This window comes from Lissotriton helveticus, chromosome 3_1 (genome assembly GCF_964261635.1).
Source record: "Lissotriton helveticus chromosome 3_1, aLisHel1.1, whole genome shotgun sequence".
NCBI classification, from domain to species: Eukaryota; Metazoa; Chordata; class Amphibia; order Caudata; family Salamandridae; genus Lissotriton; species Lissotriton helveticus.
In genome coordinates this window covers 218,457,011-218,481,024 of record NC_136061.1, presented here as the reverse complement: position 1 = coordinate 218,481,024, position 24,014 = coordinate 218,457,011, and the positions used below count along the sequence as shown (strand labels likewise).

General features: G+C 42.9%; 1 protein-coding gene across 3 annotated transcripts in view; it reads right to left on the bottom strand.

Moving 5' to 3' along the window:
* Window positions 1-24,014, bottom strand: part of POR (cytochrome p450 oxidoreductase) — a 479,949-nt gene that overhangs the window by 145,993 nt on the left and 309,942 nt on the right. For all 3 annotated transcript variants that reach the window (XM_078679631.1, XM_078679630.1, XM_078679632.1), the window contains one exon: window positions 1,414-1,563. In XM_078679631.1, the coding sequence (XP_078535757.1) occupies window positions 1,414-1,563 (150 nt within the window). The remainder of the gene's footprint in view (window positions 1-1,413; window positions 1,564-24,014) is intronic.

Below are 24,014 nucleotides of genomic sequence, written 5' to 3'. Positions count from 1 at the left end.
ATAGATGAAGAGTGAATGTCAATTAGGGGGACGAAGACACATCAATGGTTACATCCTGCGGGGGAGTACATATATTACCACGATAGGCGTTCCATTGGGACCAGATTCTAACCCATTTCTTGGGCCGTCCCTGGGAAAGGTACACTTTGGTGAGGTTTTGAATTCATTTTCATCCCTTAGTTATGAACATTGTCGCCTTTTGTGTATAGTTTCTTTCTTTAAAATTGTAAGTTTTGTTTTCATTTTAAAAGGAAAGGGATAATGTTATATCCTAAGGTTTACACTCATTTGTGAATCAGCCTAGGTCCTCCTAGCTGCTCAGCCAGAGTGAGAGATGGTGACGGAATGTTGGTGTGACTGATGCGTGGAATGCCTGGGTGCCTGTGTGGATGAGTGGTGACAGTTGGAGATGGGCTGAGCAGTTAGGCAGGCTGCTCCTGGTGGGGCTGGCGTAGGAGATATGGGAGCTGGGTTAAGAGCTGTTACATGGCTGATCCTTGTTGGATACCACTTGACATGGAACTAATAAAGTAGACTTAAGAACTTACAACCTGGCTACCAGTGTCTTCATGTACAAAGCACAACAGAAAGCTTCTCTTTTCTAGAGGAAGAGTGACCCGTCTCAGAGTGAGGCTTCTTCAAGCTCTTACTCGGTCTCTCAGGGGATCCTCACATCTAACCCTCTTCTTGGTAAGAGTGGTGGACACCAGAGGACTAACACGGCCATCATCTCCTGAAACGACATCAGATGTAGCTTTCAACTTCTTCAGCCAAACCAGCAATCTTCCTTCTCTGTTTTTCAAAGTCTTGGCAGGGAAGGTTCTACAAATCCTGCAGTCTTTAACCTTGGGTGCTGGATAAAGACAGTAAATACATTCCTTGTGGGAATCTTCAAAATGTAGTCTCTTCTTCCCACATGAAGAACAAGGCAAAAATAAACTTTTCTTAGAAGAATCAGACATAGCTACTCACTAAGTTCAACCAAAGGTGAAGAAAACTGAGCAGAGCTCAGGGAGACTCCCTATCACACGACGTGCGGTAGAAAATCTGAGAGTTTGCCTCTTTGTGGAGTGTTCTAAGAGGGTGCTGCCGCCTGATTGGCTGTGTTCCAAATTTGGTTATTTTTACAAAAGGACTAAGATAGACTAATGTAGTGACTTTGATGTCCATAGTCGCCTATTGTATAATGTTTTTTAGGACTAATATGTATATGTTTTATTATACCGCGAGGCTCCCACCGCGTCGGTGGGAATGATTCTAAGCATGTGAATATATGAAAGATACCCCAATACTGGATAAATGGCAATAGATCAAGACCACCTAGCCGCTTATCTGTAAATAAAAACACTTTCATTTTAATCAGTGCATGCTAGCATCTTGCTCTCCTATGCCTTTGCTGCAACTGATACGCACCGCGTACTTGAGCCCAGATAGGTCTGTGTCAGTCTCTTGCAGCCAGTCGTAAAAATCCTGGGCATTATCAGTTGGATCCCCCTCTCCGTAGGTGGCCATGCAGAACACTGCCAGGGCATTGTCGATTTCAGTAAGTCTGCTCAGGTCAGCCTGTGAAGAACAATGCAATACAAGCAAGCAGTCATTAGCAGAAGGTACTACCAGCATTGTTGTCACTTTAACATTAAGCAATGGCATTGGAGGCAGCACAATTCTATTTTCTCCTCCCTCTAGCAACTCAAGGTTAAGCATGTTCGTAGTTCTGTTGCAAATATGGTACACAAACCAAGATCGGAAAATACCCCAAAAGTACCACTAGAGGATAGATACTGGCGCCAAGCCATTCGGAATTAGCAAGCTCTATAAAAACCCTTATAACATAACATATTGGAGACTTTGTTCTATGATACAAAGCATTTTATCCATCCACCACAAAAAGCCAATACTGGTCTGGAAAGAAGCTTCGTACAGCGCCTACTGTAAACGTAAGTGAGGCACACTGTTCATGAGTGAACACTTCATTGCAGTCAGTGGTGCAGCCATCTTTGTTACATTACTGAAGTCACAGGGTTTGTGAAAACTCAAAGCATGTGCTACGTAAAGTGTAGAAAATGAGCCACGTTCAAACACCAGGAGAATGGTAGGGCTGTAGTATGCGTCCAGTGGCGCATTTGCAGCACACAGTCCCAGATACAGGAGTACAGCATGCAGTGGGAATTATGTCATTTACAGGGAGACTTTTTATTGAACTTTCCCTTGAAATGGCCATTAAAGTTGCATCACGTACTGCTCAACCGATATAGTGCAGAAAACAATGCATGGACATTTGGTTTCTGCGCATATCTATCACACAAGTAGTGTCATGGTTTGTTTTCCAGTATTTGACTTGGTGCATCTTAAGTAGTCATTTGTTTTTCATTTGCTGTGGTTATATTTTAAAGTATTTGAAAAGGTAATGTACAAGTATTCCAATGTTGTTGTGTTAGAAAACATTTGGCAAGCTGCAGCCTTTTCTTTCACACTCTGTACCCCAGGAGAATCGTCAGTAGGTTGCAAAATTCACTCACTTTGCAGTAAAAAAAGAGAAAAGCAAGTACTAGTCTCAATGAAAAGAAATATAGCAGTCTGCCAGAAGACACTGTCTGACATTTGACCAGTATTTGAATGTACAGCAAATGCTGCAAGATTAAAACAAAAATGAAAGGCCTCTTTATTGATCATTCTTCCCTGAAGTTCTGCAGATGTATTCTGAGGGTGTTGCACCTCCTGCACCCCTCGTTCCTGCGACCCTGCTTTACCATGAGTTATGCACAATAACATTTCCCGGGGTTGTGACCCTGTACTTCTCAGATACAGCAGCACACAGCCTCAATGAAACGACAGTTTGTAATATCACTTAAAGAGCGAATAGAATTGCCTCCCTTTTAAGATCCTATTGGGTGGCAGATGAAATAACTATAAAAGTCGTCATTAAATAGCACTTCCTGACTCATTTAACCTTTCCCTTTTCGTAATAAAAAACTGTTCTGTTCAGAAGAGAGATGCTCTGATTTGCGGTTTGAAGTTGGCGGTGGCACAGCTACTAACATAACAAGGCCTGATAACCTGCAGCACGGAGGGAATCGAACATAACAGGCCATAGGCTACAGCCTCCTAGAAGGTGAGTGGATAGCCCTTACTGTTGGGATGATATTACCAATGTCTACCAAAATCAAGCAGGGTGAAGGTTCCCTGCCTCCAAATGGACGTTGGAGCAGGTATAGATAAACTGCAAAATACGGTTCAACTTCAAACAAAAATACAGTCCCTGCACAGGACGGCAGGCGCTGGAGTACACAAAACGCTTCATCTCATTTCATCTTCATTTATGGATGTTGCTTATGCATTGGATACCGTGCAACGCCCTAATTTGTGGGATATCATAGGGCTATTGTTGATCTGCTTCAGCGGATGCACTGGCATACATCTGCTAAGATCGGTTATAGCACAGAGGGAGCTTTACCTCCTAAAATAAATGCTTCTGCTGGAGTTCATCTAGGGTGCGTTATACCACCTTTCCTCTTTTTACTTTATTATATTAACAGCTTCATTTCATAATGCATCTAAAAAAATAGCACAAAACAGTGAAATAAACGAATTTGCAATTGTTGAGCAAGAGGTCCAGGTCATCTCTGGCTTCCGCCACTAAAACCACCTTCCACCCGCACTGGGATCTCGCTAATGCCCGTTTATCAAGCAAAGGCTACTGATGGCTGTTTATGAAGCAAAGGCTAAAGTTAAAGACTCAAGTACATAATTCTGAAAATGCCTGACCCAAGGCTACATCGCCAAATTCTTCTAGACGTAAAAAAACACTATGGTCCACAGCTGCAAAACTGTAAGATTACGAATTCTCAACCAAAAGGGAACCTTGTGTTTGTAAAATGTACTTGCAACTTCAATAAAAAGTTTTACAAAAAACCCCCAAAAAAACACTATGGTCTACCTCTTTAAATGTATGTCAACTGCACAACCTGATGGAAACTCTGAGGACCGCCCCCAACTTCCTCCTACAGCATCCACGCCATGCAGCAAACTATCTGATATTCCTACAGGGACCAGACTTGGCTCCTCTAAGCAACTACTGGTTCGACACCCATGAGCCAAGATGCTAATTCTCTACGCTACACCACTGGGAATCAATCCCGCCTAGCAGGCGAAGCACATGTCTAAAAACTGCCCGTACTGCTTACACAAACAAACCTGCAGTGAACTTTTTACGCTTCGGATCAAGGCTTTTGCAACATTTAACACTAAAGCAAACAAAAGACCGCGGAAATACTGAAGGAAGAGTGTGTCCTCAGGTCACCCAGGTGAGGTGAGCCAGCCCCACCTCCAATTTTTTTTCAAACCATACTCGAAGTCCCTTATTACCTGAGCTTGAACTAGTGCTTTGAAGTGGCTAAAGAGTGATGAAGATTGCATTAGAATAAATGTAAATACATTTTCTGACTGCACGCGAAATAAAGGCTCCTCTTAAAGACCAAACCATATAGAAAAACTCAATTTCAGCTGTGCGAACAGACCTATTAAACCTTACAGGGAATGCTTTTCTAGTCCCTTTATTATAAACATCAGTCTGACTTTTAGCAGCCAGCCTGGCATTCTGCATCATCTTCTGTATTGAATTAGTTGCACATACTGAGGAAAACACCCGGTGCTGGGAAATGGCTATGATTAAGGAAATTCGACTTTTAGAATGCATGAGTTGCTGGCTTATAAATGGTCTATAATGGATTTAGGATGCAAGAGTGAAGACAGTGTACTTTTTTGGGACATTCAGGAGAGGCCCACGAATGCAGGCCTCTACAAAGAAGAAATGGTAAGAATGCTGCTCCACCCATATCAACATTACAGTTTGTTTCACAATAAGAGAGCATCACAACGTGGCAATCTCCAACAAAATTAGAAGAAAAGCCATCAGCTGCGTGTTACTGACGTCCTCTGCTTCTGCAATTCCAGAAGAATAGAGACGTCTCTCCAATGAGTTAACCTGCCTCTGGTGAGGACCCGTCCTCAAACACTAGACCTGGAAGCTCAACAATCGAGACTTCTCCCCCCTATCCCTACACGTTCTTCAATCGATCCCCAACCTCAACCATTATACAGCACCCCGATGCTCACTTTGTAAGTTACAATAACAACCAAGTGCTAACCTGACGTGTTCATATTAAACCCTGTAATAGTCTTTTCTTCCCAGGCAGAGTTGTACTAGTCTGTCACTAGTTGGACGTCTTTCAAAAAATATACTTTAACGTGCTCTAGCAGACTGTCGAAACATCTTGTAGTTTTTGTAAAAGTTTTAAGCCAGCACAAACTGATGAAACATTTCAATTTATTTTATTAGAACACAATAGTTTAAAAGGTGGGAGGCTCCCACAAACACAGGAAGACTTCAGTCCTAATAAATAATAAGCTCAGGCAAAGCCAGTAGGTCTCGCCATTGGGACCTATTGGCTCTGCCAATGCTTTTTGTTAATGATGTACAGCATTGGCAAAAATGTTGCCGCTGCACAGCATGAACAAAAGAGGAAAAAGGCAAGATTACATGGCAGCTAGATAATTTAGAGCCACACACGTCTCATCACATCTGCAAGGGACATAGGTGGCATTGGATTTTTGTTTTTTTACTGATTTGAGATGGATCGGTAAATATCAAAATGAATAGCGTGAAAGCGCTTTTATTTAGACAACCATTCATACAACCATTAAGTATCTGTGATGGCTAGCACCATTCTAAAGTCTAATGTCTCTCCTAAATGTCTCGGAAATGGGAACTGTACAACTATTGCTTTATTTTTAATGTGTGCCACGAAATCGGGGATTGGCAAAAGAAGGTATCCAGTTGTGGTATCCTATTGGAACCAAGTGTTGCTAACTTTCTCTTTGTACCTTTAACAAAAGGTAAGCTTCATTGTGCTATTTTCTGCGCATCTACTGAAAAGGAGATGATTTTAAGTGAGTCAGCTGGAGACAGAGTTGTAGTTGGATACTGAAGAGGCCAACTTTGGATGAGTTGGAGTACTTAAGTCTGGAGAGTTATTCTTTCCAGAGGCGACTAGGATGATGCTACAAATACATTTCTTTTGCGTCTGTATTATTCTGCGCCTCTCTTTCGGTTTAATATTCCATTTTTTTTCCAATTTTTGTGTCAGTTTTCTCTGTTGTGTTGTACTAGTGCTGTCTACAATGAGACCAATTTATGTTTAAGCATCTCGGAGACAAGAACAGGGAAGACGTATAGTATAAAGATTATAAAATGTTAAAGTCATTTCAATTTGCAAACAAGTTGAACACTCCATACATAGCTTGTGTATTAGAACTCTAGGATGAAAAACGTATTTTAAGTAAGATCTAGACAAAAGATGTGAGTGAAAAAGAGAAAGTTAGTCCTCCTGTTTTTAAGTTCAAATGTAAATGGAACAGGTGTGGTGTGGTTGGACACATGGCTTCTTGCAAGAAATGGTCAGCTTTTAATGCTGTTTGTAAATTATATAATCACAAGATCAATAGCCAAGTGTTGTCAGTCCAGTAAGAACAATGCCAAGGTAAATGTAATAGTCCCTGAAGATGCAAAAAGCGAAGACTGCATTTAAATGAGGAGGGGGGCTAAGAGTCAACCAAAAGATGTTATGAAATATATTGAGTTCAAGTTGAAGTGTTAATTGATTCAGGTGCATGCTTATCTTTGATTTATAATCAAGTCTTTGATCAAGCATTTCTGGAAAAATTCAATTAAAGGATCATGCTGTTATACCTGGTGGATATGGGGTAAGACCATATATTTAAAGGGATATTTTCAGGCTGACATTGACATCTGTGATCTCAAGGGGAAGGGGAAGGAGCATATTCCTGCAAGGAGGACAACATTCTTTATTGACCTCATGAGAAAGATGTATTTATTATTTTGGATCCAAATGACAATCCTTTGGTCAGATTAGGGAATGAATACATCAAAGACTTCAGATGTGTGCAAACTAACAAGTTACTTACCTTCAGTAACGTCTTATCTGATAGAGACTATTAGGTTGTTCATTTGATAGAGACTTCTAGCCTTAGAATAGATACCCAAGCAAAACCTCCTCGGAGGTGGGTCTGCAAAACAATATCACACCAAAAAGTCTTGCAAAACTGAACGGGCAAAGCACCTATCTCGATGAAGCAGTTGCTTCTTGGCCAATGTGTAGCAGATTTTAATGCAGAGCACGATCCATCGGGATATGGTGTGTTTCTGCACAGCCTTCCCTTTTTTGGCCCGACATATCAGACGAAGAGTTGATTGTCCACCCAGAACAGTTTTGTGCAGTCAAGGTAGAACAACAACCCTCTTTTTGGGTCCAGCTGGTGGAGTCTCTCCTCTTCCTTAGAGGGATGAGGCAGAGCTTAAAAGGTAGGCAAAGTGATGGACTGGCCCTCGTGGAAAAGGGTGACTGACTACCTTCGGCAAGAAGAATGCTGGAGTCTGAAGGACCAGTTTGTCAGGGGAAAATGAGATTTGGGGAGGCTCAGTGGACAGTACCTGTAGCTCACTAACTCACTGAGCAGATGTAGTTACCACCAGAAAAGCAGTCTTGATGGTGAAGAACTGAAGAGGGCAAGAATTAAGTGGGTCGAAGGGAGTACACATTAAAAATGTAAGGACCAAGTTATGGTCCCACTGAGGCATACCAATGGAGATGGGGAAAACAAGCAGCAGACCTTTAAGGAACCTATTTACTATAGGGGATTGGAAGAGTGAAGGCTGATCTGGCAGCTGCAGAAAACCAGGAATGGCATCAAGATAACCCTTCAAAGAGTCCAATGCAGAGCCCTACTAGGCCAGGGTTATGACTAACCGAAGAACATGAGAAAGGGTAGCAGATAGGAGATAAACCTGTTTCTCAGCACACCATATGTATTCCAATGGCCTGTGTATACCATTTTGGTGGAGGGACACCGAGCTGCCAAGATAACTAGGATAGGACGAAGACCTCAGTTGAAAGAGGAATTTGTTCATGTTGGTAGTCAAGCCAGAAATATTCTCATTTCAATGAGGGATGCAGTTAAATCTGAACTAGACAACTTGTGTCAGACTGGCATGTTTGACCCTCTAGAGGGTACAGAGGGTGTTGAGAAAGGCCCTTTGATGTAGCAAGCAAACACTCTGGTGTGATTGGTTTGTGTACAGATCTCAGAAAACTTATTTTCCTGGTCGCAGGAACACAATCTACCATTTATACGTCCTGGTGCAGAGGGTATAAAGTTGTAATCCAACGAAACATGCGTTGACCAATATCATGAGGAGACCCCAGATCAAGGCGTAATATTGGAAAACTAGATAAGAAGTGGTCTCTGTATTGAGCTAAATTGTACAAAACAAACTTCTTTCTGGGGACCCTGGAAGAATGCATGTTATAAGCGTGGATGAATATAATATGTAATGAGTGATGGCGAGTCAAGTGGGATGGTGAATTTGTATTCATACTGATGTCTAGTTTTGTATTGTATTGTCAGGTTGACTAATGCATTAAATGTTGATTTAGGAATCATCTGGATACAAACATTTAAAAATTATGAAAGATTTGTGGTTGTGAATTCAAAAATCAAAAAATCATTTTTAAATAAAAAGAAATGTGATATTATATAGAAAAATCAAAAATCGAATACTTTTGGGTCAGTGACTATGTTGGGTATATTTCATTTATTAGTTGAGATAGGCTGAGTGGGAATATTTATTTTCTGTTTGATGCTTTGCTTCCCCAATGTTCCTGAATCTACAAGTATGTATTGGGGGTACCCTTCATGATTAGCTGATCTAAGGAAATGCAAGTGTGTTGTGGTGGAACCCTCTCCTTCTCCGAGCATTTCATAGATAGTAATAATGCTGCAGCAAGACTTTTCAACACTGCATCTCATGGCAGCATGCTATCAAATCAAGCTGCATGAGGAATCATGATAACTCATCACATTTAAAATCCATTTAATCTCGTTTTGCTTTTCTTTGCAAAGGATAATGAATTATATTTTTGGGTACTCTGAAGGAATCCAGTTCTTTCAGGACATAATGGTGATTTTGGGTGAATACAGAGATATACCTGTCCCTGGAGTCAGACTAGATTTACAGACAAGGAACACGTTAAGCTTAAAGAATGATTTGGAAAAGAAGAATCCTTGGGCACTGTTACAAATCATGGGATCAGTGCCCAAAGTGACCTAGCGTTAAAAAGGAAGTGAGATCGTTTTTGGGAATAGTAGAGTTTCATGCTAAGTCCATTCCAAATTTGGATGCAAAAACTATCAATATGAGAGCTCTCCTCAAGAAGGGAAGATAAGTCAAGTGGTCTCATGAGTGCGAGAATGAATTCTTTAAGAGTAAAGAAAACAACTGCCAGTCTGCAGTGTTTCACTTCTGCACCAGAATATTGCATAACAACTGAGGGAAGCATGTCTGGCTCGGGTACTCTTCTACAACACACATCAGAAAAATGTACTAGGATGACAGCCTAGATCTCCATGATTTGGAAAAAGAGGCACTGAATGTGTTCTGGCCATTAGGAAGTTAAGTCTGAGTAAAAACAATTCGTTTGGACTGATCACAAGCCTTTAGTAGACGTTTCCATGAAAGAGGGATTAGAAAGGGATTAGAGTTCAACTATGTTGTTCAATACATAATAGGACAGAGATATTCCATGGTGGATGGGCTGTCGACATTGTGCTCACAGAAAGGTAATGAGCTTGAAGATGATGGCGAGAAGAAGGTGAAGGTATTAGGATACTGGAGGTGCTAGGTTACTAAAGGTGCTGTGATACCTTACCTCTTGGGGGGAGGCTCTAAATGAGATGTTATGCTGCCAAAGGTATGTGGTGCCCATCACTGCAACAACCACCAGCTGTGCCTTACGGGCGCTCCATCCCCCAGCCATACCAGCGGCACTAGACGCCAATGCACTTCCACACGCCAGGAGGCTCTTTTTCTTTATTTCAATACAACTTTTATTGTTTTTTAACAACATACAAAACATATAACATGTAATCGTCAACGCTTTGTCTTTATAGGGTGGTAGCCCAAACTGGCTGAGTTAGTGGTGGAACAGTTACAGATTATATATGCTTGGCTGTCCCCGTATCCACTGTCCCAGTAAGAGGAAGGGGAAGAATGAAAGGGGAAGGGGTAGGAATTAAGGTAGAGACCGCGCCCGTCAGAGCCCAGAAGAGGCTGGACCACCTCCCTGATAACGCACCTCACCTGCCCTCGCCGTGACATTTTACATCAACTCAAGGTACTGTGTATTTTCTCTTTTGGAGCGAGGACTTTGTTTCTCCACGCCAGGCCATCAGCAGATTGTGCTGAGCTGAACTGTTGATCTTTTTCCCTGGGTATAGTGGCTGGGAGTAGTGATAGGAAAGCGCAAAAGCATAGAGGGGGTGTTAGATTTTGGGGTATCTAGTTGGCACAGGTAGGTACTTGTGACAAATAGGAACCCGTGCCTTTAGTCAGGGTAAGGGGGTACACTCCTAAAATAACCCCTGCTCACCCCCTTGGCAGCTCGGCACGAGCAGACAGGCTTATTTCAGAGGCAGTGTGTAAAGCATGTGTGACCACATACAGTAACCCAGTGACAACACTACAAATGGCCACCACATAAGGTTTATATCAAAAATAAGTATTCTTTATATAGACTTAACACAAGACCATTAAACAACAGAAATCCACAATACTATACTTAGAGATGGTAGTTTTAGCTTAGTTCAGTTCAGTTCTTAAGATGCGACACTTTGCGTCAATGTACCGTACGATGCGTTGCGCTTCCACAACAAGTAATATTGCAGCAATGGAAATGCGGCAAAGTTCCGGTGCAAAGAAATAAGGACGTGAAGATCTTCCAGATGCGGCACGCTTCTCCGATGATGCGAGAAGTCTCGATTCGATGCGTCTACTGCAGCAGCAACACCCTTGTTCAGCGATGCAACGGCAATAGCTTCAGCTGCGACACTCTTCTCCGACGTTTGCGAGAAGCTTCCGCACGATGCGCCAACTACAGTGGCGACATCCTTGTTCAGAAATGCAACAGCAGCAGCTCTGCCGGGGGCGCCCTTCTCCGGGGATGCGAGGCGCTTTTCTCGATGCGTTGTAATGCGACAGCGGCTACACCATTGTTCAGAGATGCGACGGCAGCCACAGCGACAGCAACACGCTTCTTCGTTTGCGAGACACTTCTCGCGATGCGGAGCAATAAGACAGCTCCAGCAGCGACACCCTTGTTCAGAAGTGCGATGGCAGCAGCAGCGACGGCGACACGCTTCCTCTTCGTTGTGAAACGCTTCTCTCAATGCAGTGCAATATGACCGCTCCAGCGGCGACACCCTTGTTCAGAAGTGCGACAGCAGCAGTAGCGACGGCGACACACTTCTTCCTCGTTGAGTCATGCTTCCAGCTCCTTGCGACACGCAGTCCCTCAGAAGGCCCAAAACAGCAGCAGGCACTTCCAAAGAACTCTGGGGAGCTGGGGTTTCAAGTCTGTTGTCCCTGAGACTACAGCAGGAGGCAAGCTCTTTTCCAAGCCCTTGGAGATCCTTCACAAGTTGAAAATAAAGTACACAAAGTTCTTTCTCCTTTCTTTGGCAGTCTGGCAACCACTGCAGGCCAATTCCCTAAGCAGGACTTCAGCTTGGGAATAGTCTCTCCTCAGTTTATTCAGGTTCCTCTCCTCAACAAAGGTTTCTTCTTGTAGTCCAAAAGTGATCTAATTTCTTGGGATCAGGGTCCCAATATTTATACCCCAAAATTCTTTGTCCACGGAGGGCAGAGGGGCCTTTGCCTAGTCCAAACCAGTTCTAGAGCACTCTGTTTACATGCCTCCTTCTTTCCTTTCACAGTGCAGGGCAGAAACATCAGATGCCCCACAGGAGGTGGAGCCAGCATTGTGGAGGGAAAGCACAGTCCCGGAGCACTTTGTTGACATGATTCCTTCTCTCCTTTCACAGTGCTGGGCAGAGACATAAGACACACCACAGGGGGTGGAGCCAGCACTGTGGGGGGCAGGCACAATCCTATTCAAGTCCCAGGTGCAACTCCTCCCTCTCATCTAGATGCAGGTCTCTCTATTCACCACTGGGCCAACTCATTCTGTCTCCTGGAATCCCTCAGCCCTGTCACTCAAACTCCAGACAAGGAATACACAACCTAGCAGAGGCAGGCTTTGGATAGTTAGACAGGAAAATACCTACTTTCTAAAAGTGGTATTTTCAAACACAGAATGTTAAAACCAACTTCACTAAAAGATGTATTTTATCATTCTGAGTTCAGGCATACAAAACTCAAATTTCTACCATGTTCCCTGAGTCACTTAGATTATTACATTTTATAATCCTAACTGCCCATTCTGGCCTAAGGAGAACAAGTAGCCTTGCAATAGTGAAAAACGATAATGGCTGTAATTCACTATTAGGACATGCCACACACACCAGGGCGTCTGACATGAAGAAAAGGGAAGGTTTAGGGACTGGCAAGTGGGTGCATTTGCCCAGTCAGCATGGCAGTACCGACGGCACACAGGCTCTGCAATGGCAGGCATTAGACACACTTTTACAGGCTGCTTCTGTGGGTTGCATAACCAGTGCTGAAAGCCCACTAGCAGAATTTGGATTACCAGCCCTGGGCACTCCTGGTGCACTGTACTAGGGTTTGACAGGTAAACCACACCAGCCAATCATGGAATCACTAATTCATACATTAATCTATAATAGGAAGAGCATATGCACGTTTAGCACTGATCAGCAGTGGTAAAGTGCCCAGAGTCATAAAACCAACAAAAGCAGGTCAGACAAAATACAGGAGGAAGGCAAAAAGTACAGGGATGACCCTGCAAAGAGGGCCAAGTCCAACAGGGGGGCTCAAAGGAAGCCTGTTAAAAAAAGATAAAGAAGAAGACCCACAAACTAAGCTCGGTTGCAGGGGGGAGGGGTGGGAGGGAGCAGTGTTTGATCCAATTGACAACCTGCTATCTGAAAGTGAGGGCCTCCTCGACCCAATCCCCACTAGTGCTTCTCCAGAATTTACCAATGCACAGCCTTTTACTAGCTCCACACAAAACTTGGCTGTATACCAGCCATGGTTAAAAAGATTGCGGGCAGGAGTCAGAAACAGGGCCAAGCTGCCTTGCATCCCAGAGGGCCTGCTAGTGGGGGTGGTAATGTATTGGAGACTGTAGTAGATATATCAACTTTCTCCAGCAGTAATATCGTTTGCCCCCTATTAGATTATGTTGAGCCAGAGGACGTGCTATCTCGCCCAGGTAGCGTAGGACAAAAACATAGTGTGCAGACAAATACATGTCCAAATGAGGATGACATAGCAGCAATAAGGCTAGTTTCAAAGTTAAACAATCATGATGTCAGTTACACAGGTAGTTTATCAAGTTGCACACCCGACTCTATAAAACAGGCCCCTACATATAGATCCCTAGCATCACAAATAATGGACATTATGCAGGAAATCAGAGCACTAAAAGTAATTGTTGGCAGCCTCTCAGATTCTTTAAGTAAGGTGCATACTGAAGTCTAATGTGTCAAGACACGACTGAAATCACAAGTAATTTGTCAAACAAGCATCCAAGGAGGTATCGACTGTTAGAGCAAACTACCACGTGACCCTGTCCAACAAAACTCTGGAAGCCTATGTAGAGAAAACCCAGCCCAGAACATCAAAGTTGATCCCGTGGACCCTTGACACCCTAGAGGTAGGACAGCCTAGGGCTGCTCCATGGCAGTCCATCGATTTTACATTGTGATTAACAAGGACCCCCCTGGATAATGCTCTATTAGACTCCTAGGGCAGGGTAAACAACCTGTATGCGAAAAATTCCTAGGCAGTCAACAACTTTCAAAAATAAACAAGTAAGAGAATCCAAGTCAAGGACAGTTGCAAAAGCTGAGGAGATGATCTGAATTCATCAATTTTTAATAAAAAACACAAATGTGTGTATAGTGTAAACAATAGCAAAAACACAATTCAATAATAAAAGGTCTAATTAACACAATGCTAAAAATTCACAACCAAGGAATTACATTAAAAGCAATTACAATTCAATTTATAAAAGGAACACCAATTCTGACGGTGTCCGGCTGAAGGACAAAAACAGTACTCGACGCGCGTTTCGGCGACTTAACGCCTTCTTCAGGAGCCACAAGGCCTTCTAAAAATACAAAAACATGGCATGAGACACGGTACATTTTACATTTTTACATGTGTCAATAACAAAAACTAATGCCTAATTCGATTAACTTTAAGAAAAAGACCATTCCATCATAACAGCTAATACAGTGCCTTGGAGCCAAGGTAATCTCATGAGGACTTTGTTTATTTTTCTATTTACTGATTGATACATATCAACTAATAGTGCGAGAGTACAACACATGTATTATTAATTAGGCAATCCATAATTACAGGACACATAGTTGCCTGACACATGTTCGGTGGGTTCTAAGCACATAACTATAATACTGATACATTCAACAACTTACTTCATGCAGACCAGGGATTTGTTCGGTCAATGCTCAACCGTAAAGTTCTGTGCAGACCAGTTGGATCAGTTGGATCTAAGAGGGTACGAATTAATTGGGTGAAGGGGGGGGGGGGGGGGGGGGGGGAGGAGGGAAATTTGTTATAATCCCAGTGTTCCTGAAGGTAGAAGAACATTGAATGAATTGAGCACAAGCGATGGCATGCAAGCGGCCAAAAGCATTTATTGGATTTTAATCGCATAGTTATGGTGGCCAAGGATCGATCTATTAAATAACAGGGATCTGCATCTGTAGGGAATGCCTGGACTGAAAAACAATGACTTACATTGCATGTTAATACCTGATATAAGTATACGAAGATTACAATCTTAAATGGGATATGCTTTCAGGTAGAGGTTCATATAGATATCCAGATGGACCAACGAATTTGAAAAAGGTGAAAGAAGTCCATTTTAAACCCTATCCTATGGACGTGTCGCGATTGGTAAGACACACAAAGGAAGATAAAATGAAATATAAAGGGCAGGTTTACAAGGTAATTCCTTATACCTGTAGACTGATGTCTAAGTGCCTGGATATTTCTTATAGGGTGCAACCGAAGGCAATAGTCACGACGTGCTGCCCAATGCGAAAAAGAACCTGAAATCAGGTATAGATACATTACTAAATGTCTATCTCAGTGTCACCAATAGGCATAGGTCAATTGTAAATAGGTACAGATTCAGTGCATCTGGTAATGCAATACTTCGAGTAACACAAAAACTAAACAAATATTAACTGTTAACAAACGAATCGAAGACACATTGCGCTAAAAATTAAAAAATAAGTTAAAAAGGAATAAAGAAACAAGGGGAGACCATGGGCGCCTAGGTGCAAGCGTACACGATGTGTAAGTCTCTCTGTTAAAGCCATATTTATAAAGACTATGTTTATGGACAATATTAGTAATCACTACCTTAGCAATAGATTTGCGCTGTTCCAATGAAGTGAAAACAATTAAAATGGTCGGAATCGGCGATGGGGTGTCGAACCTGCAAAAGATAATGATTCAACTGTCAATATATACACCCTTCGCTGCTAGGGTCTGCTGACTAACATCGTCTCGACTCGTGCAAACCTATAAAGAAAATCTCAAGAGTAGAGATGACGGAAAAACGGGCAATTCTCACCTCGCAAAGGCAGGATATGCCCAATGGCTGCCCACTCAGTAACGCAATTAGTGCGCCTTTCCAGGTGTGGGGTGAGCTCCAATTGAAAGGGATACACAGGGAGGATGAACTTATAAAAATGCCAGGAACCGTAGTGGAGTGATAAACCTACAAAATACAAATAAAGTATCAAATCGGCGCACGAGAAGTGCACCAGTAGGTGTGGATGTGTCCTATCTAATAAAATATCAGCAGTACAGGGCTATAAACGACTCTCTCGTTTAGCGGTGGCAACAAGGGGGAGCAGTTCTCACCTGGTGACGGCAGGATGTGCCCGATGTATGTGCACTCCGCGAAACGGTAGTGCGGCTGTCCGGGTGTCGGGTAATGATCAACCGACGCTCGGATGGCAGTTTGCTTAAATATCATGCCTCACCTGGAGGCTAATAGGTAGGTGGAGCTTGCAGCATGAAAAAGATTAGGCAGGAAAGATGACGGACATAGATGAAGGACTCCGTCAACACTGAGGTTGTTTGCCCGGCCTGGAATTGAAACGGGAAAACGAAAAACGGGCATTCAGAGCGCGATATGTGTTTTAAAAAAAGAAGCCTATGTTAAACATCATGTACTTCAATAGATACAAGGGATCGCGTGTGGATCGATCCGAGATACAGAGAATCTCTCAAGGGGAGGAGCTGGCTTCACTGTGGGCAAAATGAAGAAAAGGGAAGAGAGACTCGATTAAAGCATTACAGAAGAAGTTAATCGTGGTGAATAATCTGCTTAAATAGACACATCCATTACTGTGACTTAAAGTAAAATAGAAGTGAGCCCATGGAGGGAGTATCATGGAAACTATACAACACAATTACTAAGAGAAAATAAATAATAAACAGGGAATATGCCGATTAATTACTCACTAGGTAAAATGACCCAATGTAATTAGTATCAAAAGGGGTCTCAGTAGGAAGTCACCAAATTCGTGGACCATAAAATCATCATAGTGATGTGAACCATATTTGCAGTAGAAATCAATGCTTACAATTACACAGTAATGTAAGGGCTGCCATGGAACCATATAGATTCATGTAGTACCTAAGTCAAATGATGGCATTCTCCCATGGGATTTCAGAGTTCAATCCCTTTTTGAAGGTGCCCAGAGAGAAGATCCAAAAGACTTCACGTTTCTTACGTGCTCTGGTGCCACCTAAGTTGTCCGCAAGTCTAATTTTTTCAATGATACACCATTTGAAGTCATTCGGGGTGTGATTTTTTTCTTCGAAATGTTTGACCAGGGGCGCTGTAAGTTTATGCGTTCGAATCGCTGAACGATGTTCGGTCAGTCTCACCTGAATCGGTCTTGATGTTTCGCCAACATACCCGAGTTGGCAGGGGCATATGATAAAATAAATGCAATTGGCCGTCTTGCAATTCCACATGTCTCTAGCCTCGAAGTGACATCCATTGTGCTCAAAAGAATCACCTTGTAAAATACTCGAGCAAGACTTACAGGAAGAGCATTTGACCGTACCTCTCACTGGGAAGTTATTTTCAATTGACCTTTGAACAAATTCAGAGGTGGAACCACTCGGTTTAAACCGCGAATGCACAATCAGATCTTTTAAATTTTTGTTGCGTTTGTAAGCAAACAGTGATTTCTCAAATTTAAACTGGGTAGTAGGATTAGAGTTCAAAATGTGCCAGTTTTTATTCACAATATGTTTGACAGTGTTATCTAATGTTGAATGTTTGGTTACACAGACTAGTTGATTCTTAGGTTTGGGGACCTTTTTTCTCAGTAGAGCATCTCGATCGTAAAATCTGGCTCGTTTAAAGGAATCTCGTACTAGCCTGACATCAGGTGGAATTTCTGGACCTGATAATCAAACATCAGAATAATAAATTGGTAGTTGACCTTTTCACCAAGCCCACGGCCAGAAACACTCTTCTGCATTTTAAGAGTTTTCACCCCCGAAGTCAACGTGATGGGATACCCTTTTCCCAGTTCCTTCGAGTGAGAAGGAACTGTACCAATCTTGCTGATTTTGACATTCAAGCCAATATTATGCGCCAAAAGTTCCTAAATAGAGGATACCCCCACAGGCTAGTACGAGATTCCTTTAAACGAGCCAGATTTTACGATCGAGATGCTCTACTGAGAAAAAAGGTCCCCAAACCTAAGAATCAACTAGTCTGTGTAACCAAACATTCAACATTAGATAACACTGTCAAACATATTGTGAATAAAAACTGGCACATTTTGAACTCTAATCCTACTACCCAGTTTAAATTTGAGAAACCACTGTTTGCTTACAAACGCAACAAAAATTTAAAAGATCTGATTGTGCATTCGCGGTTTAAACCGAGTGGTTCCACCTCTGAATTTGTTCAAAGGTCAATTGAAAATAACTTCCCAGTGAGAGGTACGGTCAAATGCTCTTCCTGTAAGTCTTGCTCGAGTATTTTACAAGGTGATTCTTTTGAGCACAATGGATGTCACTTCGAGGCTAGAGACATGTGGAATTGCAAGACGGCCAATTGCATTTATTTTATCATATGCCCCTGCCAACTCGGGTATGTTGGCGAAACATCAAGACCGATTCAGGTGAGACTGACCGAACATCGTTCAGCGATTCGAACGCATAAACTCACAGCGCCCCTGGTCAAACATTTCGAAGAAAAAAATCACACCCCGAATGACTTCAAATGGTGTATCATTGAAAACATTAGACTTGCGGACAACTTAGGTGGCACCAGAGCACGTAAGAAACGTGAAGTCTTTTGGATCTTCTCTCTGGGCACCTTCAAAAAGGGATTGAACTCTGAAATCCCATGGGAGAATGCCATCATTTGACTTAGGTACTACATGAATCTATATGGTTCCATGGCAGCCCTTACATTACTGTGTAATTGTAAGCATTGATTTCTACTGCAAATATGGTTCACATCACTATGATAATTTTATGGTCCACGAATTTGGTGACTTCCTACTGAGACCCCTTTTGATACTAATTACATTGGGTCATTTTACCTAGTGAGTAATTAATCGGCATATTCCCTGTTTATTATTTATTTTCTCTTAGTAATTGTGTTGTATAGTTTCCATGATACTCCCTCCATGGGCTCACTTCTATTTTACTTTAAGTCACAGTAATGGATGTGTCTATTTAAGCAGATTATTCACCACGATTAACTTCTTCTGTAATGCTTTAATCGAGTCTCTCTTCCCTTTTCTTCATTTTGCCCACAGTGAAGCCAGCTCCTCCCCTTGAGAGATTCTCTGTATCTCGGATCGATCCACACGCGATCCCTTGTATCTATTGAAGTACATGATGTTTAACATAGGCTTCTTTTTTTAAAACACATATCGCGCTCTGAATGCCCGTTTTTCGTTTTCCCGTTTCAATTCCAGGCCGGGCAAACAACCTCAGTGTTGACGGAGTCCTTCATCTATGTCCGTCATCTTTCCTGCCTAATCTTTTTCATGCTGCAAGCTCCACCTACCTATTAGCCTCCAGGTGAGGCATGATATTTAAGCAAACTGCCATCCGAGCGTCGGTTGATCATTACCCGACACCCGGACAGCCGCACTACCGTTTCGCGGAGTGCACATACATCGGGCACATCCTGCCGTCACCAGGTGAGAACTGCTCCCCCTTGTTGCCACCGCTAAACGAGAGAGTCGTTTATAGCCCTGTACTGCTGATATTTTATTAGATAGGACACATCCACACCTACTGGTGCACTTCTCGTGCGCCGATTTGATACTTTATTTGTATTTTGTAGGTTTATCACTCCACTACGGTTCCTGGCATTTTTATAAGTTCATCCTCCCTGTGTATCCCTTTCAATTGGAGCTCACCCCACACCTGGAAAGGCGCACTAATTGCGTTACTGAGTGGGCAGCCATTGGGCATATCCTGCCTTTGCGAGGTGAGAATTGCCCGTTTTTCCGTCATCTCTACTCTTGAGATTTTCTTTATAGGTTTGCACGAGTCGAGACGATGTTAGTCAGCAGACCCTAGCAGCGAAGGGTGTATATATTGACAGTTGAATCATTATCTTTTGCAGGTTCGACACCCCGTCGCCGATTCCGACCATTTTAATTGTTTTCACTTCATTGGAACAGCGCAAATCCATTGCTAAGGTAGTGATTACTAATATTGTCCATAAACATAGTCTTTATAAATATGGCTTTAACAGAGAGACTTACACATCGTGTACGCTTGCACCTAGGCGCCCATGGTCTCCGCTTGTTTCTTTATTCCTTTTTAACTTATTTTTTAATTTTTAGCGCAATGTGTCTTCGATTCGTTTGTTAACAGTTAATATTTGTTTAGTTTTTGTGTTACTCGAAGTATTGCATTACCAGATGCACTGAATCTGTACCTATTTACAATTGACCTATGCCTATTGGTGACACTGAGATAGACATTTAGTAATGTATCTATACCTGATTTCAGGTTCTTTTTCGCATTGGGCAGCACGTCGTGACTATTGCCTTCGGTTGCACCCTATAAGAAATATCCAGGCACTTAGACATCAGTCTACAGGTATAAGGAATTACCTTGTAAACCTGCCCTTTATATTTCATTTTATCTTCCTTTGTGTGTCTTACCAATCGCGACACGTCCATAGGATAGGGATTAAAATGGACTTCTTTCACCTTTTTCAGATTCGTTGGTCCATCTGGATATCTATATGAACCTCTACCTGAAAGCATATCCCATTTAAGATTGTAATCTTCGTATACTTATATCAGGTATTAACATGCAATGTAAGTCATTGTTTTTCAGTCCAGGCATTCCCTACAGATGCAGATCCCTGTTATTTAATAGATCGATCCTTGGCCACCATAACTATGCGATTAAAATCCAATAAATGCTTTTGGCCGCTTGCATGCCATCGCTTGTGCTCAATTCATTCAATGTTCTTCTACCTTCAGGAACACTGGGATTATAACAAATTTCCCTCCTTCCCCTCCCCCCCCCCCCCTTCACCCAATTAATTCGTACCCTCTTAGATCCAACTGATCCAACTGGTCCGCACAGAACTTTACGGTTGAGCATTGACCGAACAAATCCCTGGTCTGCATGAAGTAAGTTGTTGAATGTATCAGTATTATAGTTATGTGCTTAGAACCCACCGAACATGTGTCAGGCAACTATGTGTCCTGTAATTATGGATTGCCTAATTAATAATACATGTGTTGTACTCTCGCACTATTAGTTGATATGTATCAATCAGTAAATAGAAAAATAAACAAAGTCCTCATGAGATTACCTTGGCTCCAAGGCACTGTATTAGCTGTTATGATGGAATGGTCTTTTTCTTAAAGTTAATCGAATTAGGCATTAGTTTTTGTTATTGACACATGTAAAAATGTAAAATGTACCGTGTCTCATGCCATGTTTTTGTATTTTTAGAAGGCCTTGTGGCTCCTGAAGAAGGCGTTAAGTCGCCGAACCGCGCGTCGAGTACTGTTTTTGTCCTTCAGCCGGACACCGTCAGAATTGGTGTTCCTTTTATAAATTGAATTGTAATTGCTTTTAATGTAATTCCTTGGTTGTGAATTTTTAGCATTGTGTTAATTAGACCTTTTATTATTGAATTGTGTTTTTGCTATTGTTTACACTATACACACATTTGTGTTTTTTTTATTAAAAATTGATGAATTCAGATCATCTCCTCAGCTTTTGCAACTGTCCTTGACTTGGGTTCTCTTACTTGTTTATTTTTGAAAGTTGTTGACTGCCTAGGAATTTTTCGCATACACACAGTCCATCGATTTTAACAAGGCATATTTTTCTCTACCAAGTTTTGCCAATCAGCAGGCAAACCAACCACAATCCTTATATAGTGCTTCTAAAATAGGAGACAAATAGTTTATATGGTCAATGTACCAAGGCTTCCCCTAATCCCACACAGAGAGGATGAGGACTCACTAATTAACAAATGTATCCACTGGATCTGGCGGGTGAGAGGCTTAATCAGAGAGGACATTACTGGGGCGAAGAGGCTTTCTAACCCAGGAGGGTCCCCCAGATGCCGTTGATGCTATAGCTCTCACTTACTCGCATCATGCCCCTGTGGAAAATTTGGTGGCTTTTGACAATCGTACTCAAGATCTCACTACAACCAACATCAGTTTTAAATATAACCACCCGGAGATGGCTCCAGTGATGAACCCTGCTCACCATGTAGCATCCCAAAACAGCGTCCCTTAACTGCTGGAGATAGACTGAAGGTCCCCTTCGCCTCCCGCTGCTAGTATTAAAGCCAATGATGCAGCACCTGCCAGTGAACCAACTGTATTCCAGCAAGGGCTAAATCCTCCCGCAGAGACGAGCTGTTCCAACAGCATACAGAAAGGGATAGATAGCATCCTAGAGAATACAGCTCTAGGGGAAGGGCCAGTGCTAGAGGTACAAGGAACATCACGTAGACTAGCGATTTTATATGGAACATAGTGGGGCTGAGTTTGATATATGTGCCTTTCAAGAAACATGGCTAGTCAAGCCACTTTATCATGTGGGGTATCTAAATTTCTATACATCAGCCATCCAAGGTAGCAAAGGTCGTCCTTCGGGGATCTCACAATTTGGATCATACAGGACATTGGCTTTAAGATACAGACACTACCGACAGGGAGCAATGATATCCTTGCAATCCGGTTGATGTGCGGTCTTTATGGCAACATTGACATTTACAATGTTTATGCGAGAGGACTCAGCGGGGGAAGAAGGTTGGAAACTGTCTCTGCACTAGGTGAGCTTTTAGACAATCTCTCTTGGGCTGCCTCCATGTTTATAGTGGGGTACCTAAATACAACTTTTGAGCCCCTAGGCTGTAGGAAACTTGATATAGCGGGAGAGGAAGATGAGCAGTGGGGCATCCCAAACCTGGACATACCCCCAATCAAAAGATGGACAGAAGAAGCCCTAAAGATAAACGCTTTAAGCCTAGAAAAGGGCATAAGGGCGGCCAAGTGGAATACCATCTCCGACAAGCAAGGGATTTACACGTTCAATATTGGTCACCACTCCAGCCATATAGATTATTTGTTAATTAGCTTAAAACTCTGGCATACCCTAGCAGATATGGTTGTAATGGTTAGAATGGAGAGCGATCCCAACCCACTATGTTCTACATTCATTTTTTTTTGATAAATATCTTTTTATTGCAGCGGAATAAATTGTACAAACAGGTCATATACCATTCCAACCGTTGTCTGTTGTAAAATATGATTCTCCAGTGCGTGTGTCACACAGCCATTTAGCTCACACCCCGGAGGTCGAGCGGCGTAATAACGAAGAAAGTCATGAGCTGGAGAAGTTAGTATGGCTCAGCGACAACCAGTTGTCCGGAAGATGGTAGGGCTGCTTTTCGTTCCCCCAATCCCCCCATCTCCGTAATTCCCTAACAAACTAGACAATCCCTCCCCTCTACCCCCAAACAACATCCCCCCTCCCGCCAAGCCCCCTCCACCCCCCTCTCCCAGTCCTACCCCCCCGCCCCTCTCCCTACCCCCCACCCCCCCAGGCGTGTCAGAGTACCATCAGAGCGAGCTTGCATCCATCCCGTCTAGTCCAGACCCGAAACATACCATCAGGAGTAATCAATAGAAACTGCCAGTCACCACGTAGGAAGTAGGGAAACAAGGGAAGGAGTCTAGGCCATCACCACCCCAGGCGGCGGCGCCGCGGGAGCAGGGCTATGCGCGGGGGAGTCATCATCATCCAGGTCCAAAAGTGTGAGGTCTAAGACCAACCTCTCCCAGGCCCTGGCCCTCTCTAGATCTGTGTCAGTGCCCGCCCTAAGTGCAGACTGCAAACAGAGCTCCCCCTCACTCCGGGCCCATTTGTTAAGCTCAGCCTTCCATCTCTCTACAGTGGGGCCCCTATTCGCCTTCCATTGGGATGTTATGGCACGTTTCGCTAAAAGTAGTCCCAGGTCCAGAAACTTACTAGTAATTTTGTTCTTTGATGTGTGTGGGAACCAATGTAGAATGCAGTGTGCCATGGTGAGTTGCAAGTCCCTCTCCGTGACCTCCCTTAGGCTATCCACTACTGCCTGCCAAAAGGAACTTAACTCTGGACAGGACCAGAACATGTGTTGGAAATCAGTCAAGTCCGCCGGGCATCGCGGGCAGGACGCCGGATGGGTCGGGAAATATTTATGCAGTTTGTCAGGGGTCAGGTAAGCCCTATGCAGGACATAAAAGTGCACCAGCTGAAACCTAGCGTTGCGCGTTCCTTTCCAGGCCAGTTCCACTATGCTAGACCACGCCTCCTCAGGGATCTCCGTCGTCAGGTCAGCCTCCCATTTCGCCTTCAGAGACAACAGTGGGGTGATAGCCTCCGAAATCATGCG